This window comes from Biomphalaria glabrata, chromosome 17, assembly GCF_947242115.1.
Source record: "Biomphalaria glabrata chromosome 17, xgBioGlab47.1, whole genome shotgun sequence".
NCBI classification, from domain to species: Eukaryota; Metazoa; Mollusca; class Gastropoda; family Planorbidae; genus Biomphalaria; species Biomphalaria glabrata.
In genome coordinates this window covers 18,976,603-19,004,317 of record NC_074727.1, presented here as the reverse complement: position 1 = coordinate 19,004,317, position 27,715 = coordinate 18,976,603, and the positions used below count along the sequence as shown (strand labels likewise).

The 27,715-nt window shown below is 33.2% G+C and overlaps 3 protein-coding genes across 12 annotated transcripts in view; 1 reads left to right on the top strand and 2 right to left on the bottom strand.

Annotated features, from left to right (window-relative positions):
* The first annotated feature begins 804 nt into the window (after positions 1-804).
* LOC106073740 (tubulin epsilon chain-like) lies at positions 805-25,863 on the top strand. Of its 2 annotated transcripts, none has more exons than XM_056015386.1 (12): positions 805-1,023; positions 2,531-2,601; positions 4,619-4,738; positions 5,806-5,921; positions 6,753-6,874; positions 19,802-19,868; positions 20,767-20,887; positions 21,475-21,668; positions 22,406-22,546; positions 23,728-23,868; positions 24,358-24,532; positions 25,572-25,863. In XM_056015386.1, the coding sequence occupies exons 1-12, from the start codon at positions 999-1,001 to the stop codon at positions 25,728-25,730; spliced, it is 1,452 nt and encodes a 483-aa protein (XP_055871361.1). In that variant the 5' UTR covers positions 805-998; the 3' UTR covers positions 25,731-25,863. The 2 variants fall into 2 exon arrangements, with proteins under 2 accessions (XP_055871361.1, XP_055871360.1); XM_056015385.1 differs by having other exon boundaries at positions 2,528-2,601; positions 25,572-25,859.
* LOC106073739 (tripartite motif-containing protein 2-like) lies at positions 10,040-16,895 on the bottom strand. Of its 3 annotated transcripts, none has more exons than XM_013234369.2 (2): positions 15,004-16,894; positions 10,040-13,607 (listed from the first exon to the last, which is right to left on the bottom strand). In XM_013234369.2, the coding sequence occupies exons 1-2, from the start codon at positions 16,873-16,875 to the stop codon at positions 13,593-13,595; spliced, it is 1,887 nt and encodes a 628-aa protein (XP_013089823.2). In that variant the 5' UTR covers positions 16,876-16,894; the 3' UTR covers positions 10,040-13,592. The 3 variants fall into 3 exon arrangements, with proteins under 3 accessions (XP_013089823.2, XP_055871358.1, XP_055871359.1); XM_056015383.1 differs by having other exon boundaries at positions 10,040-11,883; XM_056015384.1 differs by lacking the exon at positions 10,040-13,607 and having other exon boundaries at positions 13,636-16,565; positions 16,668-16,895.
* Positions 25,864-26,547: 684 nt separating the features above from the next.
* LOC106067246 (salivary glue protein Sgs-3-like) overlaps positions 26,548-27,715 on the bottom strand; it is a 54,908-nt gene continuing 53,740 nt past the window's right edge. For all 7 annotated transcript variants that reach the window (XM_056015387.1, XM_056015389.1, XM_056015388.1 and 4 more), the window contains one exon: positions 26,548-26,696. The gene's annotated coding sequence lies outside the window, so the exon portion shown is untranslated. The remainder of the gene's footprint in view (positions 26,697-27,715) is intronic.

Here is a 27,715-nt window from a genome sequence, read left to right as displayed (position 1 = left end):
CTATATGTTTGTGTTCCATCTAAAATCGCAATTGGAATTGCTTAAACAAGAAAAACAGAAAAATACTTTAAAAAAAAAAAAAAAGCTTAAGCCTATATTAATCGTAGTAGGCCTACTTGTAGGCCTATCAACTAGTTTGTATCAGTCATGTAATTAAATGTGAATTAGATCTAGAATAACATAAAAAAGCATTAAACAAAATAAAATAATAAAAAATACCTGAATTCGAATTTATGAGCTTTAAGTCTTCTCAGGCTTCTCAAACCAACACGGTAACCACTATAGGACCGAAGATTCTATGCACATGGAAGAATGGTATAGTTATCTGTTGTTTCTATTAAATGTTTGTGATCACTAAGTCTGAGAAGGCAGCCTTATATAAAGGGAACTACAACTTATACCACTTCCCTCGAGTACTATTTCATTCGCTTGTTTGAGATACAAAACAAAGTAATTTATTGCCAATAGTTAATTAACTAATTGTTTTGTTGTTGTTGTTTTTCAATTGATTCTTGTGTTGTCAGGTATAAGAAATAATAGTGCAAAATTTCAGCTTGAACCGAGATTGGGTGTCGGAGAAATAACGTATACAAACTTTTGGGCAAACAGACAGACACACAGACAGGCAGAGTGAGTTGATATAAGCTTTGTAAAAAAAAAAAAAAGATAATAAATATAGATCGAGATTTTTTCCACAGCAAGTTGTAGTGTATTTTTAAATGATATTTGATTTTGGTCAGTGATTTTTTGTAGAGCTCTTACATTTAAGAGATCTCAAACATTCAATCTAAGGGACATAATGAGCATTTTTGTTTATGTCTAGTTACAGTTGCCGTGAGTTGCCTCAAGCAAGCGATGTCGACATATTTAGCATTTCAGATTTATATCTAGATCTAGTATCTAGATCTAATACTAAAATAAGGAAACATTTTTTTAAGAAAAGAAAATCAAAAATGACAAATTTGCTTCATTTTATTACAGTTACTCAACCTTTTTAAATGACACAGTCGATCATTGTGCAGGGTAATCAATCAACGAATCATCATTTTAATTTTTATCATGCATGGGTTATGGTTTTGAAAATTGAATGAAAAATTATGATTATTTAGTCAATTTAGTCTAGAATATCTACTTACAAATTAGTTTATAATTTTTCAAAATTTATTGTAGTTGTAGATCTAGAGGCAGAGGTAGTTTTATTTAAAAGTTTAAATTAATGCACTGTGATGACTGTGGGAAGTTTGACTCTATCTACTAATCTAGCTAGATTTTAGTCTAGAGCTAGATAATAGATGATCTTGTAACTAGCCTTTCTAGGCCTACTAGTTAAACTAGATCAATAGATGTAATTATATTTTTTGTAGATCTAGTCAGACTCCAAGTAGTCATTGATCTAAATTTACACTACTATTAGAATATCATTTTTGGACTTTCAGTCAATTAAGTAGATCTAGAATCTAGATCATGCATGCCTAGGTTGACACAAATTGAAATCTGTAGGATGCAATTACCTTCTCTTTTGAAGTAACATTGTAATTTATTAGATATAAAATATTTGCCACATGATAGATGATAGGCAAAAAAAATTTCATTTTCTCCATATTAGACAATCTCTTATAATATTAGTGTTCCAAGTTTGCATTGGTCTAAACTTAAGCTTCATAGAATTTTTTAAAATTAAAGCATCTAGATGTAGATCTATATTGTTACAAACCTTGTGGTGACACAGATGGTTGTAGGCTGTGTGTGTTTTTAGCCTACACATATCGCCCCAGTCCAGCGCTAGATGAGCAGTCAGCCGTGGCCAGTGACAGTACATGCCAGTTCGGCAAGCACATGTGTGTAAATATTTTGCACGGAAGTCACGGCAAAAGTGATTTACTGGAGTGGTCAAGCAACGTTCCATCTTGTTTGAGAAGGCTAGTAGAGACACTATATAACAGCGAGTGTGTTTGAGAAGACACTTCACCTTACCTCGCAATGTGACCAGTATGAGGCGAGAACCAGCACAGTGTGTGAAGTCAGTGCAGAGCAGAGACTAGGTTTTTGGACAGTCAGTGTGATGTTGCTGCTAACTTTACAGCATTTGCAATGTATTTGAAATTAAACTGTTTCTTTGGAGCCCTGAGTTGTGAGGTTCTTTAAGTTTGTTGTGTTGTGTGGTGCAGTTTGAAGAGAGCCTCGATAGTAGGAGATACGTAACAATATTTTCTGCCCGCTCTCATCCCCTATCGTCCTACAGGAGGTTCAGATTTGGAAGTAAATAATCTTCAACTCTGAAGGAACATCCAAAATTTGTAAAACATTTTACAAACAAACATTTTTATACTTATTAATTGAATTAGTCCTAAAAAGTCCAACTCATAAGAAAAATATTGTGATAAAAAAAAATATTGTCTAATGATTCCAAGAAATGCAGAGAGTTTCAATATGTTAAACAACAAATAAAGCCATATCTCTCCTTGTGACTTGTTTAATTACAATTACTTTACATTTTTTTGCAACATATCACATTTATTTTTTCTAGTAGGCCAATGTGGAAACCAAATTGGCTGCCGCTTTTGGGATTTGGCTCTAAGAGAGTATGCACAAGTGAATAAGGTTTGTACAAGTGAATACATTATTTGACTATAAGTACAAAGTATTGATTCTAATGAGAAAAATAAAAACATGTAAACACACACACACACACACACATATATATATAATGTTTAAAAAATAGCATTTGTTGAAGGAGTATAACTTTTTGTTATTTAAAAAAATTAATGTCTTGGATGAGGTTGATGAGATTTTATGATTGTATTCATGCCCGTCTCAACGAGAACAAATTTCTGGTCAGTTTCTTTTATTTGCAATGAGACTCATTTCGGCAATGAATCCACGTTGTACCAAATAAGAAGGTACAGTAAAGTAGTCAACAATTTCTTTACAATTACCCATAATGCAGGATATGACTTAGGATGTAGTATGCTATTGTAACCAGAATTAGTGGTGTCCTTGTTTACACATTGGTTTTAGCTCCTCATTTATGAATATTTGAATAAGTTGCTCCTGCATTAGTATGGATTCATCTGTGATTGGTCAATTACAACTGATCTCTTGGACAGCCACAGTGCAGAAAGAGGAGCACTAGAGCTAGCATCTACTATGGAAGCATGACATACAGCTAGATTGTCCTGACTGACACCAGAACAGCTTTTGTGAATCTCAAAAAGAGTAGCAAGGTAACATTTCTCCAACGGATCACAGGCCATCATGAATTAGAAGGCAATGAAAAAGCAGACATATTGGACAAAGATGGGAAAATGACAAAGCAATCCAAAGTCCCTCTCTACCTGGAAGAAATTTAAAAAAAAAAGAGTCGAATAAATGAGAAATGGACCAGCTTTCACACAAAGTTCAAGAAAAAAAGATGCCTATTATTACAAGTTGTCCCAACAGGACCAACATATAATATTTTGTCTCAGCATCTGACACAGCAGAATGAGACATTTTTTTGGAGACTGATAATTTAGACTAGTGAGATTTGCCCTTGTGGAGCATAACCATAAAATGCCAACCATGGCCTCCAAAGCTGCATACTCTATCAAAAGGCCTGACCAAGACACTGACCCCAAACTCACTACCTAGAACAAAAAGTATATGGAGAGCTGCCAGATCTGGAGACCATTGCGCAATTTGACTGCTAATTGACTCATCAACCTCATTTCAGATAGCTTTTCTCTGTGAAAGTTTTCTACAAATAACTACTGAGGCATTTTTTGTTGAATTACTTATACCAAATGATCAATCAAATTTTTTTTTCTGGGCATGAGCTGTGACTGACCTTTATTACCTTAGATTTAGTTTGTAGAACTTACAATAATCTTATTCCTATTTAGTTTGACTTGATATTGTTCTGTCCATTGCAACACAAGAGTTCATGGATCAACATTTTTATGAGATATTTGATGAAATAGCAAATTATATAGAAAACAAAATGTATTTAAGAAATGAAAATAATTATTCCTGCAACAAAATCAAGCACAGTAAATGAAATAAAAAACAAAACAAAACTACATATCTTCATAGATCTTTAAGTCTAGGACAGCAAAAATGAACACTGGCCTAAGGGCAGTAACTCCACTTTGTAACAAACATTTTACCAGGTCAACACCTTCCCTAAATTCAAGACAATCTAATCACAACTAAATAAAACAATCTAATCACAACTAAATAAGAAAATCTAATAACAACTTAATAAGACAATATAATCACAAATTAATAAGACAATCAAATCACACAACTAAAAAAAAACATAAAATCATGTATTATTTTCAAACTGTATTACAATGATCACAATAGTGTTCAAGCCTTTTTTCCCCTGCCCTAAAATATAAAAGGTGCCTTTGGTCTTCTAATCTTTTCGAATAGCATCTCATTTATAAAACATGATGAAACCAATTTTATATCAGCTATTCTGAGATCTTAAGAGTTACTGATACAACTCTATGACTGATTGCACATCCCTGTATATATATATATATATATATATATATATATATTAATTATTGAACTTTTCAATCACCAAATGTTATGAATGTCTTGAAATATTTCATTATCCTATTTTGTTTTCTAGGATGGTGTTTATGATGATTCCATTGGAAGCTTTTTTCGCAACGTTGACAGCAGACATGAAGATCCAGCAAACATTCCACTGGGCGAAGGCAAAGGGAAAATCAAGTCTCTTAAGGCTCGAGTAATTGGTCTTTTTTTTAAATTGTTTTCTAAGGAGACTGCAGTCAAACTTTTGTTTTAACCAATTTTTTTACAAAAGTAGTGGTGGCAGAGTGGTAAAGCATGGGTACAAAAAGATCTCAGTGAAGACTGAGATTTTGTATTTTAGGATTCTTAGGATGCCCCTGAGTCCACCCAACCCTAATGGGTACCTGAGATAAGTTATCAAAAGTAAAGGTGGTTGGTCATTGTGCTGGCAACATGACACTCATTAACCATCACTATAGAAACTGATAATCTTTACATCATCTGCCATATAGATTGCAAAGTCTGAAGGGGATACTTTACTTAAATTTAAATACAGTACTTAAGAAAATAGAAGCTCATATTTAAAATGTTTCAAATTATAATCATGAGATGCCACAAGTAATGCTTTAAAGACCAGCTTAGGTGGCAACTTGCTTTAACTTACATAGAAAACAGCACCTGGTAGCAGGCAGATTTGAACGCGACAGCTGAAGATCAATTGTAAAGGCCATGGGACACACATTTGAGACCAAAAGAAAATTCAAAGACAAGGATGGCGAAAAGAGAATCTAAATGGACCACTAACAGACAATGGTTATGACTGCACTGGACGTGTTAAAATATGTAGGTCACAGCTGAGGCTGCCAAGCCACATGAAATACTGCACTCAACATTAATCTTCAGACTCAAAGACAAGACTTACACACACTTTTTAACCTTTCTCTTCATTTCCTCTTCACGTCTTCTAGTTATATTCTAAATAAATCTACAGGGCAGATGATGTTAAGGTCATTTGTTTCTTTGGTCAACAGTTACCAAAGGTGTCATGTGGCAGCACAATGACCAAATGCCTTTACTTTCCCCAACTAAATTCATGTACCCATTAGAGTTGGGTGGACTCAGGAACTCTCTAAAAATCTGAAATTCAAAATCCCACTCTTCACTGAAATTCAAACCCAGGTCCCAGGTTTGGAAGCCAAGTGCTTAACCACTCAACAATCCACCACCCCCCTCCTTTCCCAGTAATATTATAAACAATAGTAATATTATACTGGTCCACAGGCAGTCTTAGTTGACATGGAAGAAGGTGTGGTCAGTGAGCTGATGAAAGGGCCACTGGGAGAAGTCTTTGACTGCAGACAACTACTTACTGATGTGTCTGGCTCAGGTAATAACTGGTAAGTAAATGATGACCCTTTAACACTAAACCCTAATCTAAGTAGGTCAAAGGATCTAACAAGGCTGGTTGTAATGAGCGTATAATTTAGAGCAAATGTCCTCAATAGATCTGGAGCTCCAGTTAATCTTGCAATAGTTGGCAAACTGGTAAGGAATTCTCTGATTAATTCTTAGTTATTGAGGACATCACTTCTAAAAAAAAAAACATCAGCTTATTTGTAAATATCTTACAATTACAGTTAGAATATAAAAGTAAAAAAATAAAATACTCAGAAAGACACAAAGATAAAGGCACAATCTTTGTTCCATAATCTAGGACAAATTTGTACAAATGCTCCTTTTTCCTTAATGCTATTAGATCATGGAATGAGTTGCCTCAGCCAGCCAGGAAAACCAATGATGTGGCAGAATTTAAGTCATTGGTTAACTTGCATGACTAGATGCATGAAACGTAGGACGTAATCATTTTCTTTTTTGAAGCAACGTCTGTGTTTTATAAGCTAAGATTCCTATGCTATTGACAGAGAAAAATCCCAGACAAAAAAAAACACAAAAAAACATCAATGATTACTCTCAAGGCAAGATGCCTACATCGTCCTATCTCTTTAGTCACCTCTAAACAACAATCTTCCATTTGAGGCCTTTAGGTCAGTAGTGTAGATGTAAAGTTCACTCTTTCTCACATCAAGTGGTTTAAGATTCTTTCCTTGTTAATATTACTATTTTATTTATTTATATGATAGTATCGGTTGGCACAAGGTAATAATGAATTTCCTTGAGCTCAGTCTTAACTGTGTTTCATATTGTCTTTAAACTTGTTAATGTTTTAGGGCCACGGGTCACAAAATGTATGGCTCCCAGTACAAGGAACAATTGTCAGAAGCTGTTCGTAGAGCTGCAGAGTTCTGTGATTGCCTTCAGTGTTTCTTTGTCATTCATTCCATGGGGGGAGGTAAGTGTTACACTTAACTTTCTCAGACTCTCTAGCCACTCTGCTTAGTGCCGGTGTTGTTTCTTTAAAAGAGTGTGAGACATGGAAGAGATGAAAAGTAGCATTGTTTTTTTTTACTTAACATAAACTTGATCAGAACAATGTGTCTCCTTGGCTATTAACTCTCCTTTTTTCAGGATGGGTGTGTCAGATATTGAAACAAAATGTGTTTGTGTCTTGCTTGATTGAAGTTTGTAAGACTTTTTTTTACCTTTACCTATTCCTTAGTCTGGGGCACCATGCAAGATTTGTCAACCGTCTTTCTCCATTCCTCTCTGTCTTTTGCCTTAGTTAGAACCTCTTTCAGTGGCAGGCCCGTCCATTTTTTTTATGTTGTCTTCCCATTGCTTTTTCTGTCTGCCTCTGACAGAAGAGGGTGTAAGATATTCTATGATAATTCTGTACCCAGAATGAATGATAAGATGGACATTAAAATTTTATGTAACCTCCTTTATAAAGCTCTGTCATTTATATCAGTGCCAATCATAAAATATAATCTATGTTTTCTTCCTTTGGTTTCATTTATATATCTGTGGTGCTAGACGAAATGTAAATTTAGTTTTCAGCAAGGTTTAGTTTCCAACAAGGATTACTCAAAATGATCATTTAAAATTGTCTGATCATTAAAGCAAGTATACATTTGCACAGAGCTCTAGGCCAAAAGATGCCAGTATCTTATAAAAAGAGCTTTACTATTTAACTATTTTTATGAAGATGTGTCCATTTGAAGGAAAAGACTTCTTTGAATAATATTAAAGAAAATAAACAATTATATTAGTTCAGAGGCATTGACTATTAATAACTCAATCATTTGGTCAGAGGTAACTCATTTAAAACACATTATAGTCAGTTAAGAATTTAAGAGTAAAGCATGGATGCAAGCAACAGAGCCCCGTTTTGCCTGCAAGGGGGGGGTCGGCAATCCCGAAAAACCTGCAAGCATGATGCCTCTTATACTTCTCGACATAAATATATATATATATATATATAAATATATATTAATATATATATATGTCTTTAAATACAAACTATAAATTCTAAGCTTTTAAGCTTTTACTTAAATTACTATAATCTACATGTATGTTTAAACATTTCATTTTTTATATATATAATATGCACATAGATAGGCCTACCTACTACCACTATATTAGTATAAATCAAACTTTGTAGCACCTATGTTAAAAGTTAACTCTATTTCAAATAAAAGATCTAATAGATCTAAATATTTATTGGCTGACAGAGTACTAGTCAGTAGATCTTACCAAATATAGAGCTAGTTAACTGGATCTTCTAACTAATAGTAGCTTAGAGTACTTAGACTGATTTTTATACTAGATATCTAGATCTAATCAAGATGTCATTTTAATTCTATGATAATAGTAACAGAGTAGATCCATCAATTTACACCTATCTATGTCTAGGTATAATAAAGAAACTAGTAACTAGTAAGTATTAAGTTAATTAAGTATTATAGATCTAGACATACAATAGTCTAAGTCTAGACTTTAACTTGTCTAGGAATAGAGTGTCACTAGAGCTACTATTTAACTAGATATTAGATTTTCTCTAGATTTAGGTCTAGACTAGACCTAAATCCAAATTATATACTCTAGATTTAGTTCCAGATCTTGAAGTTAGATCTATATACACTATATACACACTAATCTAGTACTGCTAGATCATAGAAGTGAGCCCTGTCCCCCTAGCTAGAATCATCTACTAGATCTAGAGTCTTGCCTTTTTTAAAATAAGTTTTTTATTATTAGATCTAGAATCTAGATTTAATTAGATCTAGACTTTACTAGTAGAATATTATATCTGATAATAGATTATAATACTAAAGTAATAGATACGATCTACTTTTGATCTATGCTGATTCTGCCCAGGGACTAGACCTAGTCAGGCTAGTGGTAGATTGTAACTGTAAGATTCTAACTAATTATTCCATTATCTAGATCTAATAGTTAATACTCATTGAATTGATATCGCTCTATCATTATCATCCACTGAGACGTCTGAGATGATCTATCGACTATTATACCACTGCCACTACTAGTCTAGTGCACTAGCTAGCCTGACTAGTCTAGGTCTAGTCCCTGGATATAATTAAATCTAGATCTAATAATAAAAAAACTTATTTTAAAAAAGGCAAGACTAGAATTGACTAGATCTAGTTCTATATTATTATATAAGTTTTAAAACTATCGTTACTATCATCATTCATACGCCGATACGGCGACAATAATTATGATACGGTACGGTAAATTCGCATTTTCGGGTAAATACTAAATACGTTCAACTTCTAAAATCATTTTAAAATGTAGAAATAGATCTAGATCTCTAGACTAGATCTAGCCTCTAGGTCTGGTTTAAATTTTTATGCCGGCAGATCAAACTTAATAGAATTAGATCTACTTACTTGCTAGATGTTTAGGCGTCTCAGGCCGGGGTCATACGGATTTGTTTCTAACTTTTGTTTACGTTTTTTTGATACAAAGCGAAAGTTCGGAAATAGCGCATGCGCCGTAACTTAAGAATTGTAACTTCCTGTCTTTCTTTGAATTCAACTTATTAAGTTTTAGTTTTAAAGTACAAAACGTGAATGTGAAAAAAAAAAAAAAGTCCGATACTGAGCCGGCAATCAGTCGGACTGGCGTTTGCCGGCAACCTTTTTTTTTTAACTTCGATTTTGCCGGCATGCCGGCTATCTTGCACCCATGGAGTAAAGGAATGGTAGACAAGTTGGTCTTTCTGTAAAAAAAAAAAAAAAAGTTTCCCTTTCAGACCTTGCAATCTGGGGCAGATGATGTTAATGTAATGTTTCTATGTGGCCAGCACAACGACCAACCGCCTTTACTTTCCCCAACTAAAGTCAGGTACCATTAGAGTTGAGTGGGCTCATGGGTGTCCAAAAATCCTGAAATTTAAAAAAACTATGTATACGCTTATCCTATCAGCCATCATGCCCTCTAATCTTTCTGGGGCTGCAAAAAAATAATTCACATTTTGTAATTGTGTGCAATTTTTGTTTCCATATTTCTTGATTTATGAGTGGTTCTCTGTGTTCATGTGATATGGTATGGCATACGAAAGACAACTAGGAAAAAAAACATTTAAAACAAATAGTGTAGAACTCTATGCAATTTTATTATCTCAATATTGCAGGTCAGACAAGTAAAAAACAAAATAGTCTAACTAGTTAACAAGCAGATTTAAAAAAAACAACAACACACAATTCTAACTAATAATGTTCTAAAGTCTTATATTTTTTTTTGTCTAAATTATTGACAACAGTAAATATGTATATGCATATATGTGTAAAGATGTGGTACCGGTTTTAGGGAAATGCATAGTACAAAATGTACACTCTTCATGGACTACGATGTCAAGACATCAACAGGAAATTAAAGAGAAAAAAAAAAAAAAAACAAGAGCTGCCCCTAGTGTGCAACATGTTATATTTCAAGGTCTGTGTATGTGTGAATATAATGCAGAAATTAATCAAACTGTATCTACTGTTGTGTGCCTAAAATTGTCATCTGTGTAGCTAAGACTCAATTCTCCCTGAGTGCTGCAAACAATATCTCATTGGACCAATTCTACTTAAGAAAAAAATCAGATAAAATAATATAGTTAAAAAAATAAAGGGACATTTTTTAATTGTATTTTAATTTCTGAATGCCCATTGGTCATTGAGATTCTACTTTTAAATACTCAATAATTATAAGAAAAATACAGTCGATGTACATAAATTAGTATTTCTCAACCTGTGGATGTGTCCTGCTGCATGTGATGGGGGTGGGGAGCTAGCAGTGTTGTTGTTTAAGTCTGGTGCATTCACTTTGTAGTTCATTTGAATATAGATTAAATAAAAATAACATTATTACTAAAGTTAAAAAAAATTAAAATAACTCAAAAAATCTTTTACCTTTCTAGGTTAAACCTTTTATAGTGTTTTTGCCCACAAGATGTTAAATGTTAAGATGTCCTTTCAACATGTCTTAGCCAACACAATTTTACATATCTTTCTAATATCAAAAAGTTGCATTTCTCATGAGTGTTGTACTTTACACATAACGTCTACATCTCATTTCAATTTTGACTTAATTTGCATTTTTTCCTTCACTAAAATGAAAAGTGTGTTGGCATCATTGGGAGAATGTATTTCTGCATCTCAGGTTTGCTAAGGAGGGAATGCTAACTTGTTCATGTGGTGAGCTTCACCAATAAAAAGTTGAGAAAACCTGGTGCACATATTTGGTTTGTTCTAATGAAGCTATTCTCTACTACAATAAATTAGACAAACAGAATTCCATTTCAAGTTCTTTCCATTTATATCTATTTTTAAAAAAAGAGAATAAATTAAAAGTAAATAAATTAAGCAACTGAAATGTTTTGGGGTCTAAAATCAAAGAAGAACAAAACAGTAACAGACTTACAGATGATTAAAAAATAAAACACATCTGCATAAGTATCACATTGAAAGTAAGAAAAGGGTGATAAAAAATAAAACAAAAAAATGGAATATTATTAATTATTATAAATACACATTGGAAACTCATTAGCAAGATCACAGCTGAACACAATCTTTTGCATAACAAGTACTCTATTAAAAGCATTCTGTTAACACAACCTACTTTCACTTTGTTGAGGTTGGTCCTGAGGGCAGGTGTGCGAAGGTTTCACCGTCAAACAAATGCAAAAAGGAGTACATTTTTTTTATATTTATGATTAGCTAACAATTTCTTAGCAATTAAACTATGTAATCTATTTCACAGATGTCAAAAGCAAACTGTTATTTAAAACAACAAATAGTCTTAGAATGTTATCTTATAATATAATATACAAAGTTATTCAGCAAATGAAATTCCAAAGAATTAATTTTCTTTTTCAAAATGATGTACAAATCTAAGCCATTTAAATAATGAAAATCAAACATGCTACCATGATGTGCCAACACAACAAGCAGACTGGAAAAAAATGAGAACAAATGAAAAGCATTAGTGTCACAGGAAATCTTTTAGGGGTAGAGTATACTAATAATTACAGAAATGTTCACTTCTGAACAGAATTCATAAATATTCTGTGTGATTACACAACTAATTAATGATATGCATGTCTAAAACACTTTTTGATACAATATGTTGCTGGCTAAGAATGAATATTTTTTTTGGCAAATTAAAATTAGTTGTATTGGAAACTTTGCTGTTTAAAAAGACATTACTTTTAACCTAACCTGCTGTACTTATCCTAATTTCTGCACCAAGATTTCATTTTATTTAAATTTCATCGAATTGTTTAGCATTTTTAACAAACTTCAAAGTTTCACTTCATAAAATTATTTAGAACTAAATTCTTAGACTGAAGTAGACACTTAATGACCCTTGAGGGTAGAAAGATGCAGGGAAATATGCACACTGTCTGTTATGTAATGGCCTACTACACCAACAGCCATGGGAAGATGACTGTTTTAACCTATTTTTAATATAACATTGGGGTGTTGCACTATTACTTAACTTTAACCACAGTACATAACATGGACATTGACTGACTTGTTAGTTTCAAACATTCCTTCAGTATTGAAGACTTAGGGCCTAGCCCAAACCTCTGCAGAATAGCAGGAGACAAGGTTCGAACCCAGTACAGTTGAGATGAAAGACCAGAGCACATACCTCATGACCAGGCAGCCATTATGTATTGGCTAGCTATTTCACTAGATGATAAGCTTGCAGTATTAAAAGAAATGATACTAAAATGTCAACAATTAACTAGCTGTGCTTAGGTTATTTAAATATATTTCCCATGTTTACTAGCTTCCTAATTTATACAACTTTTCCCTCATCTTAGTCTTATTACAGACTAAAAAACTAAACTAGCACTATTTCAAAAGAGTTTCGGAAGTTCTAAACATTATGAAATGAGGGGCAGTTTTATAACAGTAACTTGTAACATTTTAATGATTTTTCTGCTATTTAATTGCTGGACCCAAATATTAAATCCTGTACTTAATATCTGAGTATTCTACAGAATGTTTTGATGAATCGCACACATCTAGTATTACTTAGAATAGAAAGCGTGCATTTCATACTCTGCCAGTAACATATAATATGGTATTGACATTAATAGCATAAATGTATTATATATTAAATATATATATATATATTTTAAGCTGAAAAACTAAATTTCTTTTGTACATGAGTATGTATATGACTAACAACCAAACAATCATGCTAGATTTGCATTTAAAAAAAGTTTATAATATGTCAATTTGTATAAGTTTAGTGTTTTTTTTATTACAGAAAATCATTTAAACATTGAGTGTATAATTTCTTTTTTCCATGCACCTTAACTACAGCAAGGTTCCAACAAAAACTAATTGCTTTTTTAATATACTTTCTTTAACAAACATTCCAAAACTTGATGATAACTGGAAAAATAGGTTTAGATATAAATAGAAACAAAAAATGTTGCTTTTATCACAAATACAGTCATGTGAGAATAATATACACACATATAAAGTTCAAAGAACAACAACATTTGTTAATGGTAGAAACGCTACCACCACCGTTGAGTTAATTTGTTTTGTTGGGTTCCATTCAACTTAAACTTGCTTTATGTTGTTTGTTTGTTTGTTTTTTCTGAAATTCATGAAGTTTTCTTGTGATCTTGATTATAAAAGTTATTTTTTCTTGCGCTGTTAAAAAACAAAAAAAAATAAATATTTTTTTTGTTTTATAAAACAGTTTTTATTGATTTCAGTTAAAGACTAATAATTGCTATCTAATTTTAGTTCATACTCTGCTTATCTTTTGAATTTGTTTAGCAAAAATTTAAATTATGAAAATGTTATATGGTCATGGTCAACAAAAGATAAGTCATAATTTATAAAAATTCTATTAAAATCTTTTATTTAAAACTTTTATTATTATTAATTCTAGATTTTTAACTACTACTGTCAATAGTAAGATAAAAGGTGACATAAACAGAAGATTTATTATAAAGACATTTATCTTTGAAAAATATTTAATTTTACTGGTACTGTAAGAAAATATAATTTAAAAAAAAAAAAAAATTATTTACAACATGTATGCCCTCGAAAAGAGTATATATATTTATAAATATATTTTTATGAAAGCAGTTTTATATGTAAACATTTGTTAGTGCTACAACATAAAGAAATGTTACTAAATGATTGTTAAATGTTATTGTGAAAATTATAAACAGCAGTGAGCACTGGATGTGCTGTTAGAATATAATATATATGCTAGTGAGTACAACTTTACTTTTCAAACTGTTAACAACACATCAGTAGATCTCAATTAATGTTAATTTATGAACTAAAATGGCAATATTGATTGTATGTATTCTTGAAATGGCAAAATTATTGACTGTATGTATATATTTAACCCTAACCCTATCTCTAGGTAACTTCAAAATTAAAATATAACTTCTTTAATAACATGTGGAATTATCATATCCCTGCAGTACAGAAGCAATAAAAAAAAAGTGTATAAAATGTCTTAAAAAGCATTCTCTGTACTGGTGTTAGAAGCACATAAATATACATGTTTTCTAAAAGATTTAAAAAAAACATTCAAAACTTTTGACTAGATATATAATAGTAGATATTAATTATTTATAATTTAAAGTGTTTGACTTTAAAATCAGTATTAAAAAATGACCCCAATTATACGAGAGGTATTGAAGGTGTGTAGTACCTCTTCTGGTGGAAAGAACATTTTTAAATACAAATATTAATTTAATATTATTTACAAGACTAGATGTCATAGTTACAAGACTTTATTTATTTGTTTCTTTCAATTTTATAATTATGAGAAAATTATCATAAAAATCAAAACAAAATTCAAATATAAAATACCAGTTCTTAGTCTTTAATTGCACTTAAAACATTTATCTATAAGTAAAATTTAGCATTAGATAGCTCACAAAGTTGAAAATTGTTTAGTAATGTGTAAGAAATTAAAATGTTAGATTAGTTTTTTGCAATACAAGCCACTATACAAATAATAAGGAAACAAGAACAATCACTACATTGGCAAAAGCTTTTCTAAAGAAAAAAAGCTGCTTACAATTCCTTCTTGCGGAACATTTTTTTTATGGTCCGAGTGATAGACTCTTACTTCTGCAAAGTATGGACCCCTAAGTAATACTGCTACTCTTCCTGATGGGGTGAAGGCTACATTGATTGGTTTAACACTTTCCCCTAGCTCTAAAGTATTCTGGACCACAGTCCCTATCCAGGAACCTTTAGGAGAGAAGCATTCTACTCTGTTATTTTCACTGTCTGCGACAATGATATTATCAGCATTGTCAACACATACACCCATGGGAACTTTGAGCTGCCCATGATTGCTACCCGTAGAGCCAAAACGGTGTTTGAATTTGCCGTCTGACTCAAAAACCTGAACCGAGTTGTTGATTTTATCTGTCACAATGACATGGTCTTTGGAATCAACTGTTAAAAATCCAGGGTTTTGAAAGTAACCATCCCCATTTCCTTTGCGACCAAATTTTGTTGATAGTTTCATCTGATTAGTAAGAATATACACACAGTGATTCTGAGTTCCTGTGAGGGCCACACCACCATTACTTAACTCAGAGATGCCACAGGGTTCTTCATAAGTAAAAAACTTTCCATACTCTCCCTTGCACTGCCCTGACATTGTGAAATGGCGTATGGCAGCAACATTCTTATGTACTGCAGCTAGAATTTCATTCTTCTTTGAGATGGCCACATCTTTAACTTTGCAACCACAGTTAAAGGCTGTTGTCAGTTCTCCATTATTGCTAAAGATAAATATCCTGTTCTGGTCACCAGCGTTGTCGGATACTATATACTTTTCATCATGGCTGACAGAAAGACCAATGGGTTTTAAGAAATCTCTAACTGTGGAGCCTTGTTTTCCAAACCTAAGAATCATATTTTTAGTGCAAGCTGCATTGGAGTGTTCAATACTGTGAGGTACAGTTGGATACAGTAGCGGAGATGATCTTGGTACATTTGTGTGCCTTATTTGACTATCACTGGATGGTTGAGGTGGAAAAAATTTTACATTGTCATTGCACACACTGTGGCCAGCTGCATTTGAAACAATTGGACCAGGATGTGAACTTTCTAGAACAGGCATATTCCATCCTATAGGAGGTTGTGCCGAGATGTTGCCAATGTTAGAATAAATGTGCTCATTAGAGTAGATGTGATCTTCTGGTTGATAATGTGGTGGCGAATGAGCAGGATACAATCCTATACTTGGATTAGAACTACCTGATGTGTGATCAGTTTTCGGCAGTGAACTTACACCAAAATTTTGCGATACATCTTTAGTTTTACTTTTACAACTGTCTTCTGAAGCCCCAGGAGCTGTCGGCATTTGTCTGGGTCCTACCGTCCAGTCTAAATCTATATCATTTGAACATACTTTAGATAAATTAGAAGATCCTTCTAAGTCTAAATGTTTATTGGTTAGACTGTTATTAGGCGAAGGATGAGTAGATTGAATCTGATTTCCCTTACTTAACTTACTATTTCCATCATCTAGATTTAGGTCTTGCTCTTTCTCTGGTACTGGTTGTGTAACACCAAGTGATTTTCTAGGTTTCGGTACAGGACGCATGTGGCTGGCATTCTCAACTGTATCAGATAAAGATGACATTAAGTGGTTATTCGGAAACCCTTCAACTCCGTTTGCGGGCATTTTGGTATCAGCTCTACAAGTTGGGCAGGGGAAAATACCTTTACTGTCGTAGCCACGGCTAACAATGTAGTCGTACAGACATAGTTCACAATATGTATGAAGGCACGGTAACGCCTTCGGTTTAATAAAGTTATTTAAACAGATAGTGCAGGTTAAGTGCTCCTCCTTAATCTGATTAGTTAGCGTTGTCGTCGACATTTTGTTTATATTCATTCCTATATTTCCGCTTTCAAAACCATTGTTCATGGGTTCTGGCCAATTTAAAAAATATATCGATCAAAATTAAAATGCAATAGCTAGAAGCTTCAATAGCCAAATTTTTATATTTCAAATGTAAACGCCAAACTGACACATTTCTATTTTTAGCTTTTCTTTTAGCCTTTGACAGGTGTTTTTCGGCAAACTCTAGATCTAAATTTAGCAACCCATGACCTCAATGGGATGAGATGCGCTATTAATAGATGTAGATAGATAGCATGTTTGTTTATGTCATTGTCGCGCGGAACTGAATCATCGTAGACTGAATCGAGAGGCTAGATCTAGATTTAGGTCAATATAGACTCCTAGATCTAGTTCCTATCTAGATTTGTTTAGTAGAAAATATAATAGTATACATTTTTTTCTGATTAGATTTTTATAGACTGACTTTAATCAAATATTTTTCTAGTCTAGTCAGGTCCAATGGCAACTTGGTAAAACTTCCCATCCATATATAGATCTATATAAATAATATAATATATACCCATTTCTCAGCATAATATATATATATATCATGGGCGTAGCCGGGGGGGGGGGTTTAGGGTTCAACCCCCCCCCCCCGAAATGAAATCCCCCCCCCGAGGGGGTGGGGGAGAACGGAATTAAGTGACTGATTTTTGCTTTCATTTTGTTTATTTTAGGTGAGATTATAATACTAAATCATCACTTACCACAGCACAGCCGAGGGGGTTTTGAGTTTAAAACCCCTACCAGGGTGGTTTTGAGATAAAAAAAAAAAAACCTATCAGGGGGTTTTGAGATACAAATCCCTCTACCAGGTGACTTTGAGTTTAAAACCCCCTACAGGGGGTTTTGAGTTTTAAACCCCCTACCAGAGGTTTTTGCAGTTAAACCCCCCTCTTCTATAAAACAAAACAAAAAAAATGCAAACAGCAATCCCCAAATTCCAACAGCACAGTTATGGAGGATTTTGATTTTAAAACCGCCTCCAAAATTTATGATAAACCCCCTCTTCAATATAAAAAAGCAATTTACACACTGAAAATTCTATGAGCATAGCCAAAGGGGTTTTGAGTTTGACCCCCCCCCCCCGTTCCAGTTGTGGTTTGAAGCTAAAAAGTACCTCTTCAATATAAAAAAAAAGCAAATTACACACTATAAAATCTATGAGCTTAGCCAAAGGGGTTTTGAGTTTAAATCCTCCTCCTCCAGATGGCTTTTTCTTTAAAGTTTAAAACCCCTTCAGATGGTTTTGAGTTTAAAATTCCCCTACAGAGCGTTTAGAGTTGAAAACCTCTCTCTTCAATATTATTTTAAAGCAAACTACAGTCACCAAATTCTATGATCGTAGCTAAATGGGGTTTTGAATTTAAAAAAAAAACAAAAAACTCCAGAGATTTTTTAGTTTAAAATCCCTCAACAGATGTTTTGACGAAAAAACTTTCCTTTTCGATATAAAATCTAAAGCGAATTACAGGCATGTAATTCCAAGAGCGTAGTCAAGAAAGGTTACAAATTTCTACCAGTGGCTTGGGCTCCATTAATAAAGTGTGAATAGTCTTCTGCTGAAATTAAAAAACATTAAATGTGGCTCAACAAAGATGGCTAAGACAGATTTTAGGAGTCAGTCATAGAGATCAGGTCTAAATCAAAGAAATCATATGCCGAATTGGGAGTCGAATCCTTAGTAAGGTTGTGACAGAGCGTCTCATGAGGTTTCTCTGACAAAATGAATTACGCAATTTAAGAGTTACGGAAACAGCTTGTCTGAAAATGCGCCGAACGGCGCGAGAGGGTCTAAGTCAGTAAGAATAGCACATTAGGTTTTTGAAATAAAACTTTTTAATAGCAAGATAATGCACTGTAGATACCTCAGAATATGCATTTTGTTGGCTTTCAATACCAGAAATAGTGCTCGGCGGCGGGGCTTTGCCCCACGCTGGAGGAGCATTGCGAACTCCCCCAGACCCCCTTGCTAGCAAGGGCGGGGGGTCTACAATAAACATCTTCCGAAAGGGTCAGAATGTAATAAAGATTAATTATGTACACACACACACACACACACACACATATATATATATATATATATATATATATATATATATATATATATATATATATATATATATATATATATATATATATATATATATATAATTATCTTCCGCGGTGCAAACCCCCCCCCCCCCCGAAAAAAAATCCTGGCTACGCCCATGATATATATATATATAGTAATAGTACTGGTGGGAAGCGTGGTCGAGAGGCCAAGTGCGATTGAACTTGGCTTGACTTGGATACCTATTAGAAGGGGCTCGAGGTTCGACACCCGACTCGGGCAGAGTTGTGTTTACTGAGCGCCTAAAGGCAGCACGGAAAACCAACTCCTAGATACCCCCTTTCCCCCACCGGTCCACAAATGAGATTGGACCAAAAGCGCTCTGAGCATGTGCTTAGCGCATGAAAGTAGCGCTATATAAAAGCTATAATATATATAATAAATACTGGTCAGTCCTGACTCCTTTTTATTAGACTTCATTTGACATGTGTATAGGCCTATTAGCTGTGCTACATCTTTTTTAAATCAATCTTTGTTTGACATGCCCTCCTCTTACTATGAGTGTGTTGTAGACTCCAGGGGAATGAATTTCGAAGCTCAGAATGCTGGAAAGTGTTTTATTTACATCCTAAAAAACCTGCCGTTCAGCATTTTGGGAGCTCAGAGCACTACCGCAGACCTTAGCTCTCTAAGGAGGACACTAATGAATTTTTTTGTTGGGGTGGGGGGGGGGGTGGAGGGGGAAATACTAGTAATAGTTTAAGAAACTATAAAACACAGTAGGCCTACTCTATTCAATTTACTTTTTCCCCTAAAAAAATATAACTAATCTACATTTTTTTTCTCTTTTAGAAGTTTTAATTAAAAATGAATAATCTTGTTTCTTTGATTTTACAGGCACTGGATCTGGTGTTGGAACAAGGATCCTCAATCTGTTAGAAGATGACTATCCAGATGTATATAGGCTAGTATAATATATTTACCTTACTATGATATAAATTGTTCTTAATAGTTTATAACTATTTAAAACCAGTACAAGTAGCAATATTTATGTGTGAAATATTCATATTAGGTTTAAAAATTGTATTTGCAGAAACAAAGAAACTTAATTTGCTTTCTTTTTAATCATAATAAATGCTGCTAAACTCACATAAAAACACACCTAGGATAAATATATCATTGCCCACAAAGCATTTATATCTAGATTTATAAACTCTTAACAGAAAACATCTCAGAAGAAAAAAAAACGCTCATGTTCATCCCACTGAAGAGACTGTGCCCACCCTTACGAAAATGTTAATCATATATAATGTAACCTTTTAGAATACCCCAATTTAATTCACAGACCATACTATCTCAACATCTCATCACAATCAACACTCTGTTGGCAGTTCAGAGCAACTGAAAAGAACTACACACTACTATTCTACAGCATAGACTGCTAATGAGCCTACAGCTCAACAGCAAAAGATACTGGTTAGATAAAAAAGAAACAAAAATAAAATATTATGACCAGTTGTTTCAAGAAGGAAAATTAGTGGGTTTTTTTATGGTGAGGAGAAAAACACATACTAATTTGGGCTGTGTGGCTGATTGTCTAAGTGCTTATCTATCAAGGGGGCTCTAGATGAAATCCGAACACAAGTAGAGTTAAATTGTGTTTGACTAGCACTCACAGGCAACATGAAAACCTTTCTTTCAGAAATACTGTTCCCCCACTGGTTTTAAAAGAGGCTGAACCATAGTGCTCTGAGCATATTATAAGCATGAATATTGCATATAGAAAAGCTATTAAAAATTTATTTTTTGTCAAATTTCTTATTGCTTTTATGACAGTTGGTCATTTTTTTTTTCCTTTCTAGGTTTGTTACTGCAGTTTATCCTTCAGCAGAAGATGATGTTATTACCTCCCCTTACAATAGTGTCTTGGCTATGAGAGAGTTAACCAATCACGCTGACTGTGTCTTGCCTATTGAAAACCAGGTATATTTTACAGTAGAACAGTGGCAGAATGCAGACTTTAAGTCATCCACTGGACATATTTTATCCCAGTATTTTATTCAAACGCTTCCTATGGGAAGTGTGGATCGAGAGGTTAAGTACGCTTGAACTTGGCTCCCTCCCCCCCCCCCCCCCACTGGTCCACAAATGAGATTGGACCATTGCGCTCTGAGCATGCTATAAGCATGAAAGTAGCACTATAATTATTATTAAATTGTTAAATTACCGTCACAGAAATTTTATCCAATGAGCAAATGTGCATAAATATTTGCCTCTATTGCATGTTATGTGTGGGGGTCTAGTGATAAGATGATTGCAACCCTTTCTGTTCACTGCAGTTTGTTAACGTCCTCCCTCAATCATGTGCTTAGTTACTGCTTTAGAATGTTCCATTGGCTCTTTTTCTTAGGTGGCTTTTGCATCATTCTTACTTCAAGAATTCACAGAGAAATAGTCTTGAACACAGACTCATTTTTCTTGTCAAAGATTTGTCATCTTTCTGTTGCTTCTTTGGCTTGCATTCTAATTTTTATTTTTTTATTATAATTTTTTTGTTTTGTTCTGAACAGGCGCTGGTTGACATTGTAAACAAAATAACCCAAGCACTGCCACCAACCAAATCTGGAAAACGTGTGTACGGAGTATCTCCTGCAGTGAAACCAGACAGTGCCCTTACTACAGGAACTGCTGTTGGCTCACCCGAAGAGAAACCTTTTGACAAGATGAACAACTTGGTTGCTAATCTTTTGTTAAATTTGACAAGGTTGGTCTGTTATGGAAGATAATATTCTAGTGTTTTTCTGTATAGGTAAAAAAAAAAGTGATGGTTGAAATGGTCAAAGCCTGTAATTTTTAATAAATTACTATTAACTATTTAAATCTTTTTCCAGGTATATCTAGCTTTTTTTTTTTTTTTTTGAGAAATTTTCATAGTCCAAAAAATTAACAACTTGAAAATTATGTTTAAAAAAAAACAAGCGTCAAAGTTACACAATTTCCATTTCCCCACTAGGCCATGTACAATGGTTTGTTTAAAAAATCATCAAGAAGAGAAAAAAAAAACTATTCGCATCCACTTATATCTAACTTTCTAATCTTGCCCAGAATGAGTCATTATAAGTTCTTGTTATGCACAAGCTTTAAAAACAGCAGTAACTTTCTATTGCATTGTACTGCATTAGTAGGTTACTTTTAACATTGCATTCTATCTCAGTAATAGTTTTCTTGGCTAAATATGGTAGTTAAACTATGAAGTTCTCAGCTACCGTGAAAATTATATATATTTGATCCATGGTGGAGGTGCTGGGGTTATATATGTTATCACTGAAGTCTTAGAGTTTACCTTCTCCAAAAAGGCTTCAGCCTGGCAATCTAAGCTGCTTCTGTCATAATCAAACTTCTGCTAACTATTGGCCTATAAACTGGTAAACTTAGCATTATACAATCTAAAAAATGTGTCTTTAATAGTTCATAATCCTTAACTTTTTTACTTTTTCTCAGCTCAGCAAGATTTGAAGGTTCTCTAAATATTGATCTGAATGAGATCACCATGAACTTGGTGCCATTTCCTAAGATGCACTATTTAGTAGCAAGTCAGACACCACTCTATTGCATGGCAGATGTCAAGGTTCCACCAAGAAGGTAATTGACCCATAGAGAGAGATTGGGGCTATTTTTGATGTTTGACATCTTTATCATCATCTGCTAACTGGTTTACTTTTAGAGGGCTGCTTTTGAAAATTTTATTGAATTTGACCTATTAAATGTTTTTGTGCTTCTCGTAACTCTATTTTGTCTAGATCTTTCCAAACTGTTAACTGACAGGCTTAGAAAATGTATTTCATAGGCTGTTTTCACTGCCTCAGAACTAAGCTGATAATGAAAGCTTTCACTGCTTCAGAACTAAGCTGATAATGAAAGCTTTCACTGCCTCAGAACTAAGCTGATAATGAAAGCTTTCACTGCCTCAGAACTAAGCTGATAATGAAAGCTTTCACTGCCTCAGAACTAAGCTGATAATGAAAGTTTTCACTGCTCAGAACTAAGCTGATAATGAAAGTTTTCACTGCCTCAGAACTAAGCTGATAATGAAAGTTTTCACTGCCTCAGAACTAAGCTGATAATGAAAGCTTTCACTGCTCAGAACTAAGCTGATAATGAAAGTTTTCACTGCCTCAGAACTAAGCTGATAATGAAAGTTTTCAGCTTCTTCCGTTGGTCACTTTCTAGATCCAAAACAACATTTGTCTATCTGCTAAACCACCTAGCCCATAATTTTAAAGCATCTAAGTTTTATATTATAATATGGTAAAAAATAAGATGTTTTCTTCTTTATGCTTGACATCTTTTTTGGTGCTAGTATCATAACCCTTCTCTGGAAGTATGGTTTAGACCAAGCTGACTCTTGGATTTTTAATGCTATTTTGTTCATGTGTTATGTGCTCTTATTTGTGGCCTTGATGGTTCTGGGTTTTGAACCCTGCCTGCCTCAATTCCCAACTGTCAAGCAGGAGGTTTTGGCTAGTAATTAAATATCTTCAATCCCAAAATACACCTGAAACGTGTAAAAAACAAAAAAATTGTGGATCACATATGGCTATCAGTTCACTAGTTTGATCTATAGAAGTCTAGATTAGAAATCCTAATCTCAGCGCAGTAATATTTATATAAAAATTTAGCAGTAACTTAGTTCTTAAAGCATTATATCACTAGGGAAATTAATCATTTGCGACCACAATTTTTAAAATATGTAATATATAGATGCATATTGATCCTCTCTTAGGTGTTTAACAATACTATAATTTAACTCTGACTTATATCAGGCTTGATCAGATGTTCTCTGATGCCTTTGCGAAAGACCACCAGATGTTGAAGGTTGATCCTAAGCACAGTTTGTATCTAGCCTGTGCCTTGATGGTCCGTGGAAATGTAGAGCTTTCTGATATCAGAAGAAACATTGACAGGTAATAGATGCAAAACATTGAAAACAGTCACTATATTAGTGAACAATAATAGATAGAGACCTTGTTAGTTGAGAAGATAATTTTTATCTGAAATATATTTAGATGTTGTTTTAAGAACACTATCAGTGTCTTAATAATAAAAATTAATTAATTAATTTATGAAAGCTAAGCATTTTATTATTATTCAACTATTGATTTTTTTAAATTGATAGTTTTTTTTTTACCAAAATTTTTGAAACTTTGCTGGCACGCTTTTTATTCTTTGCAACAAGATTTTTTGATGCATTGTGATGTAATTAATTGTGCAGTGAAGTAGAACAAATTAATATTCTACTTGCTTCCTTAATGTCTTGAACAGAACAAAAAATATTTGATTTAAATTTGTTTTTACCAATATTTTTAGTGATACTTTTTAGTAGGTTATCAACATAATTTTGATTTGTCCTCAAACCTCAAGATATTTTCTATCATTGTGTTTTTGTATTTCAGGCTGAAACCTAACCTTAACTTTGTCCACTGGAATGAGGAGGGCTGGAAAACTGGTCTCTGTTCTGTGGCACCTGTTGGTCAGCCTTACTCCCTGCTCACCCTGGCCAATAACACGTGTATACATAATACATTCACTGACATCAGAGATAGATTCACCAAGTTATTTAAGAGAAAGGTAAAATTGTTTGTGTATCCATGTTTTAAAATAATGGCATTGTCTTCAATTCCAAAGATTAAGGATGAGTGCAGTATTTCTAGTAACTACATTAACCTAGTAGCAACTTGCATATTTTGCCACGACTGATGCAGACAAAGTCAAGTAAAATTTAAACTGCATTCTTCTCTAGTTTTCTCTGTACTTCTATATGGTGGTGAAAGTTGGACACTGAATGCTGAGGCTGAAAGAAGAATCCAAACTTTTGACAGTAACTGCTACAGAAAAATGCTGGGTATCATATTCCACAAAAGTAGACAAACAAGTTGGAGCTTTTACAATTCAACACCCAAAAAGTAAAGATTAACTCTTGCTGAATTTTTATCAAGATCCATAAATAATGCATTTCAAATACATTTTTGCAGGAGTTAGCTAACATGGAGGCATGGTGGCTGGGGTCCCAAGTTCGAAACCTGGTGAAGACTGGGATTTTTAATTTCAAGATTTTTGGATGCCTCTGAGTACACCCAACTCTAATGGGTACCTGAAGTTGGGAAAAGTAAAGGCATTTGGCCATCAAACTGGCCACATGATACCCCCTCGTTAACAATGGGCCACAGAAACAGAAGACCTTGACATCATCTGCCCTATAGATCCCAATGTCTGAAAGGGGAACTTTACTTACTTACTTTAGCTGACCTGGTGGACATGCGATAGCTTCCCTTTTTACCTATTAGGAAAAGCCAACCTTTAACAAAAAATGAAAAAAGACTTAGCTGCAAATTTATTTATTTTTTTAAAAATAAAATGGGCCCAGTGGGGAAGGTAAAATTAATGTAAAATGTCAGGATCTTTTAAATCTTAGTTTCATTTTTGTATCTTTCAAATGTCGAATTTGTTTTCTTAAAGAAGTTATTCTTGGTTGCTGTCTGATTCAAATTTAATAAGCTCATTTTCTGTCTTGAGTATAAAAATGATAATATTATTTTTTAAGATTGTTAAGAAAATTTTTTATTTATAAGAAAAACAAACAAAAAGAAAGTTCTCGTTGCGTCTACAGGCTCATCTTCATCACTACACTCAGGTGGATGGGATGGACATGTCAGACTTCACCGACAGTCTGGAGTCACTCAACTCTGTCATTGCAGACTACTATAACTTGGAGCAGACCATGGGTCAGCCAGTGGTCATGGAACCAAGACTTCAGATAGCATCCTAATGTTTACTCTTTATATGTGATTGTTGCTATAAGTGAGTGTGTGTGTGGGGGGGGGGAGGTGTAATCTGATTTGAATTGTGAGTTTTTTTTATGTATGTATTGAAATTTAATATGAAATAAATAATTAAATATACTGATAGTCAACATATCTTTTCATTGTTTCATTATTTGTAGTTATATTTAAACTTCTTTGGGCATATTGATTCATAATTATTAATGGATCACTAAAAATAAACATGTGTTTAAATTTAAACATTTTGAGAATAAAAAGGCATTGTTATCAATTACTTGTCTTACAACTTTGGAGGATTGATTGACTCAGACAAAGTGATTTCTCAACCACAAAGTGTGTTATTTTTAAAAATACTGTATAAAAGTATACAAAATTGTGAGGTACCATTTTTTTAAAAAGTCTTTACAAAACTAATCAGCCAAAAAAAAAAGAAATAGGGAGATATTATTTAGAAATGTATGGTTAGTTACAAAAAGAAATTAAAATAATTGCCAGTTCTAACCAGTGTAATAGATGTATGGCTAAGGTAACTTGGCTTGAGTTACTTTTAACATACAGCACACATTCTTGAGACGTAAATTCTAATTTAAGACAAACCATGAGAGCCTTAGGCTATCTAACATTTTAAAGCATGACAAACCATGAGAGCCTTAGACTATCTAACATTTTAAAGCTCATCTTCTTTCAGGAGTTTAAAATTAGAACAGAATTTACATTTAAAACTTGTTCTACAATGATGAGAGATCTAGTTCTAATACAAATAACAAACACAAATTACATAGGAAAGAAACAAACATTTTTCAAGTTACAATTTTTTTTCTTTATTATTATCTTTTGCTCATTTAAGGCATAGAGTTAAAGAACATGCGTTAGTCAATTTCAGAATGGGCTTTATTTTTTTCCTCAAGCTTGTTAGAGAGCTACGCTGTTCTTCTATGAAAGCGTGAAGTCTTCTAAAAATAAAAAAATTAGTTTAAATTGTTCTATCATTATTTGTGAGGCAGACAAAGTTGTAAAACAGCAAAATATAAAAATACTTAAAAACAAAAAACAAAGATCATCTAAGGAAAAAAAAGATCATCTAAGTGAAACAAAGATCATCTAAGGGAAAGACATCTACACATAGTACTATATCTCATTTGATGTAGAAGTTATTTCCCTTTTTCAAAATTAAATAATATTAAATACAAATAATTAATTGACCTATTGGTGAAGTGTTTAATTGGTTCATGTTTTGTTACTTATATTAATATTTGTTTTAAATTCTTAACTTGATCTAAGAATGGTTGGGGGAGGAAAACACGTTTACAATTATATTAATGGGACCAAACCCTACATATTTAGCCATATAAGTAAGTAGTGGTAGAAGTAAAGTTCCCCTTTCAGACCTTGTTATCTATACGTCAGATGATGTAAGGGTCATATGTTTCATTGACCAACCACCTTTACTTTTCCCCAACTAATGTCCGGTATGCATTAGAACTGGTTGGACTCAAAGGTGCCCAAGATCCCAAAATAAAAAAATCCCAGGATTTGAGCCCTGGAACTCCAGTTCAGAAGCCAAGCACTTTACCTATCAGCCACTGTGCCTCCTAAATCTATTAATACTGAAATTATTAATTTCATTACCAGTGATAATTGATTAAATGGTTAATTTCTTATTGATTCATATCTTGACTTTGCCAAAAAATAATTGTAACAATGTTTCAACTTGATCCAAGAATGGATGTTAGAGAAATATTCAATCTTTTTACCAGACTAACAGGGTGAGTTCAAGAGTTGATATAAGCTTTGTAAAGAGAATATAATATACTTCCGAAATGATTGAAATATATTATTTTTTTTAATTGTGTGATTTTTATTATCCAATAATAAAAGTATATATACATTTAAACAAGGCAATAATTTGTTGGTTCTTAATTCTTAAGCAAATGTTTGAATCAGTAATTAAATAAACAAAATAAAATTTTAA

Bases quoted from the DNA above. Each gene is read 5' to 3' on its own strand.
- LOC106073740 (XM_056015385.1), top strand. From the start codon at position 999: ATGACACAGTCGATCATTGTGCAGG. The intron at 5,922-6,752 runs GTAAGTAAATGA...TTAATGTTTTAG, and splicing joins TCTGGCTCAGGTAATAACTG to GGCCACGGGTCACAAAATGT. The intron at 20,888-21,474 runs GTATATTTTACA...TGTTCTGAACAG, and splicing joins TCTTGCCTATTGAAAACCAG to GCGCTGGTTGACATTGTAAA.
- LOC106073739 (XM_056015383.1), bottom strand. From the start codon at position 16,875: ATGAACAATGGTTTTGAAAGCGGAAATATAGGAATGAATATAAACAAA. The intron at 11,884-15,003 runs GTAAGCAGCTTT...ATTTTTTTCCAG, and splicing joins ATGTTCCGCAAGAAGGAATT to TCTGCTTGTTGTGTTGGCAC.